The 4,136-nt window shown below is 47.0% G+C and overlaps 2 protein-coding genes across 4 annotated transcripts in view; one reads left to right on the plus strand and one right to left on the minus strand.

The window, feature by feature from the left end:
* HDAC9 (histone deacetylase 9) overlaps nucleotides 1–4,136 on the minus strand; it is a 242,643-nt gene that overhangs the window by 165,601 nt on the left and 72,906 nt on the right. The gene's annotated exons all lie outside the window — the stretch shown is intronic.
* On the plus strand, nucleotides 2–938 carry LOC130576746 (splicing factor YJU2-like). Its single transcript, XM_057371628.1, is given in 2 exon segments — nucleotides 2–567; nucleotides 569–938. Coding segments are annotated over 2 exon segments (936 nt in total).

A 4,136-nucleotide genomic window follows, 5' to 3' on the forward strand; every position in this document is an offset into this window, starting at 1 on the left:
GATGTTGGAACGGAAAGTGTTGAACAAATAYTATCCCCCGGATTTCAATCCGGCCAAGATCCCAAAGCTGAAGCTCCCAAAGGACCGGCAGTACATAGTGAGGTTCATGGCCCCCTTCAACATGAGGTGCAAGACCTGTGGTGAGTACATCTACAAGGGCAGGAAGTTCAGTGCCTGCAAGGAGACGGTGCAGAACAAACTCTACCTGGGGCTGCCCATCTTCCGCTTCTACATCAAGTGCACACGCTGCCTGGCTGAAATCACCTTCAAGACAGACCCCGAGAACACGGATTACACCATGGAGCACGGTGCCACGCGCAACTTCCAGGCCGAGAAGCTCCTGGAGCAGGAGGAGAAGAGGATGCAGAAGGAGAGGGAAGAGGAAGAGCTCAACAATTCCATGAAGGCCCTGGAGAACCGAACCAAGGAATCCAAGCTGGAGACGGAGGTCCTGGAGAACCTGCAGGAGCTGAAGGAGCTCAACCAGCGCCAGGCCAGCATGGATTTCGAGGCCATGCTGAAGCAGCACAAGGAGCTGGAGGAGGAGCAGAGGCACAAGGAGCAGGAGAAAGGCCATGCTGGAACAGGCCCAGAATCGCCAGCTCCTGGCGGATTCCAACTCGGATGAGGAGCCAGCCAAACCCTGCCCGGATCCCACAGCCAGGACAAAACCCACAGACATCCTGCAGGAGGAMCCCCAGCCCCAGAGCAAGAAGCCCAGAACAGAGAGCTGGGAGTGCAGCGTGGGCAAGCTCAGCACCAAGGCCCAGCTGGCCAGGCTGGTGGCCCCGAGGAAGCAGAAGCCGGCCCCTGGCCCGGACAACGGGATGGAAACACGAGGAAACAGCAGCTCCCTTCCAGCACCAGCAGCCACAGCCACATCCTCCCGGGGTCTGTTGGGAGCCTACTCGGACAGTGAGGACAGCACCAGCGACTGAGGATCCGCCGGGGCAGGGCTGGGGCTGTTTCAGCTCCTGGAGTCCCACGTGGAGCTGGAAATGCAGCCATGGGCCCAAGGAATCCGGGCCAACGCAGTCCCTACATCCTGCCCTGCTCCAGCAGCACGGGGAAGGCATTTTGGCATTTTCCCGACAGTGGGAATCCTGTGGGAAGCCCCAGTGATRTGTCCCAGCTCGGGTGTCCCATCCCAGTGTGAGTCCAGGGTGTCCCAACTCTGGGTGTCCCAACTCCGGGTGACTGAGCCCAGGGTGTCCCAGCCCTGCTCCCAGGATGGGTTTGGGGTGCCAGGGCAGGACTGGACTCTGCTGGGGCCATTCTGGGGGTGCCCGTCCCCACAGATCATCCCCAGSCCCGATTTGGGGTGCCCTGACCCTCCCCCAGCAGGGTCCTCGGGATGACCTCGGGGCCATCCTTCCTGCCGGGATCATATTTAAGAATAATCATTAAAACCCACACTCACATACAATTTTACTTACAACACAAACAAAAGATCAACTAAACTAAACAGAAGAAAAAGTTTTCTACAAACGTCCTAACACAAAACAGAAAGAAAAATTACACACAGTCCAACCCTAGAATCTTCACTACAGTTACAGCATAGATACATCACTATCACTCTACCTTTAAAAACAGCTTAATACTTGTTTTGCCCGTTGTTTTCGCCCAATTAGTATCCTTATCTCAGAGTCCTCATGAATGCCTGCATTCTCCACCAAAAAGTGTTGCGGTTTGGAATGCTGGCCAAAAGCCAAGCACACGCAACACCTGCTCATTCACGTTCCCCCACCACCACTGGGCAAAAAATAGCGAATGAAAAAAAAAGTTAACAAAATTTTTCATGAATTGAGATAAGGAGCAGGGAGGTGTCAGAGATTAAAATGCTACAGTTTATGACTTAAACATTTTCATGACAAACTTTCTGCATATTATAGCAAAACTATACAAAAGCTTCAGTGAAAGCCACCAAAACCCTGAATGGGACCCTGGCTACACTGCTCATTGCCCACTGATCAAAATAAGATACACAACAACTCAGAGCTGGAGAGAAGGACACATTCACAAAGGGATCACACTTAGCACCTTTGGGTGGGGACCATCCCCACAGGGCTATCAGCTGCCAGGCCAGCACAGACCCTCACACCAAAGGGTGATGAGGGGACAAGAGAGGCTTTGGGTGTGCCTGTGCTCAGAGGCACAGAAACCTCCATGCTCTGCTGTGCCAAGGAGCTCGGCTGTGGGGCCCTGCATCCCAGGACAAGCTGATCCAAGTGATGTGGACAGTCCAGGGGCTGTCATGGCCCATCAAAGACCCCCCCTCAAAGGGGTTCCCAGACCCTACACCGGAGATGATGCAACAAATTCACAGTGTTGCAAAGGACAGTGTCAAACCGAGCCCTCTGAAGGGGTGACATGTGGGTGTTCCCAGCTGGCCCAAAATGTTTATTAATGCACTGGATTCTGTATTCTTTGGCATGGCGGCAGCGGCCAAAGCTGTCCCCCCCAGAAGCTTCTCACAGGAGCCATCTTTTTGCCCCACCCCCCCTTGCAAAAACTGGGCCAAGAAAAACCGACACAGGTCTCACTCAGTAGTAGAAGTATCTGCTATAATATMTTTTCTTCTTACACATCATGAATTTTTACTTTGCTTAGGATAGAAGTACACTGTATAATGTTAAGCACTATACAAAGATAAAAAATTTTACTATAAMAGCACAAAGGGGTTCCCAAACTAATTACATAAATATTTACTGACATGAGCCATAAGCCTACACACAATGGTAGTTCAGCATGGTTACTGGTTCTGTGCTCCTCTTCCTGCTTCCATGCTCTTGACAGGCATCACACAGMAAAAAAATGTCACTGATGTCTTTCCATTGCATTGCAAAGGAGTGTTTTGCACCCAGGGAATAACAGGATGTAACAGTAGCTTTTGCATCACTCAACAACAGAATCCAGCATTTATAACATGACTCAGGAGCACACAGGAGGAGGGAAAAAGCAATTTTCTTAGCACTCTTTAATTCTTCATGGTATGAGAGTGCATCAGAATTTATGGCTACATAGCACATATATTTTGTCCCAGGAGAAAAGCCTTTCATAACCTGCTCATTTCTGTGGCAATCAGGAATTACAAAATCCAAGTCTACTCATAAATGTGGTGTCCTGCTGAAAGCAGTTTGATAACTATTTGATTAAAAATAGTTCAGTGTTCTGTTGTGTTTTCAAAACACAGACCAAAATGCTAAACCAACAGAATTTTTTAAAAGCAAGCTTTAATGATAGCCCACAAAATCAGTTATTTTTTTCTTGAAAATGGGGTCATTTGTTGTTAATTAAGCTTTTTTTTTTTCATTATTTGATTACATTAAGATCTGTTTTGCAACACAATAGCATGTGAAGGTCAGTATGGCTACAGGAGAAATCCTATATCCTGTGACAAATCCAATAACCATCAGGGTATTTGGTTCACAGAAGTAATGCATTTATTAAAATATTTTGCTGATTCGCTAGGGTATGGGGAGGCATTTTGCTGAGTGCATAGCATGAAATTCCCAGAAGGAGATAYGTTTTAGAGTGAAGTTGTCAACAAATGTTCTCATGGGACAAACCTTTGGCATAACAAAATAAAGAGTATACAAACAGGTTGTGAGGATTGAGGTGTTAAAACTAGGAAGGGTGGTGAGAAGTAGAAAGATGAAACCACTTTYCCCCYCTCTGCTTCTGCTTACACAGAGAGGGAAATGGTGAGAGGTATGATTTTTTTCATCATTTGCTGAACTAAACAGAAAATACAAACATTCATAAATCGTATTATGTTTAAGTTTTTTTAAAAGAAGTAAGGCAATCAAGGAAATGTGTTACTGCTGTACTTCCAAACAGAAACAGATATGATTTGTGGTAGAAAGGGGAACATCTCTCTCAGCACTATCCAAAGCAGCACCCACCAATAAGTGTTGTGCCAGTGTAGCAGGCATCATTCAGGGCATATCCCTGCTGCACCTTCTCCTCCTTGAATCATCGTGGTCAATAGCTATAAACTTCAACATATAAATTGTGAGATATATTTCTGAGTAGCAAAAATAGTAGTATRCTTAAAACTCAGACTAAAAAAGTAGGAATAAATACTGTATTAGAAAAATAGTTAGAGTACTTTACCCTACAACTCTATGTAAACA

The sequence above is a fragment of the Malurus melanocephalus genome, unplaced genomic scaffold (assembly GCF_030028575.1).
Source record: "Malurus melanocephalus ecotype Western Australia unplaced genomic scaffold, MMel_1.1 scaffold_150, whole genome shotgun sequence".
Classification (NCBI taxonomy): domain Eukaryota; kingdom Metazoa; phylum Chordata; class Aves; order Passeriformes; family Maluridae; genus Malurus; species Malurus melanocephalus.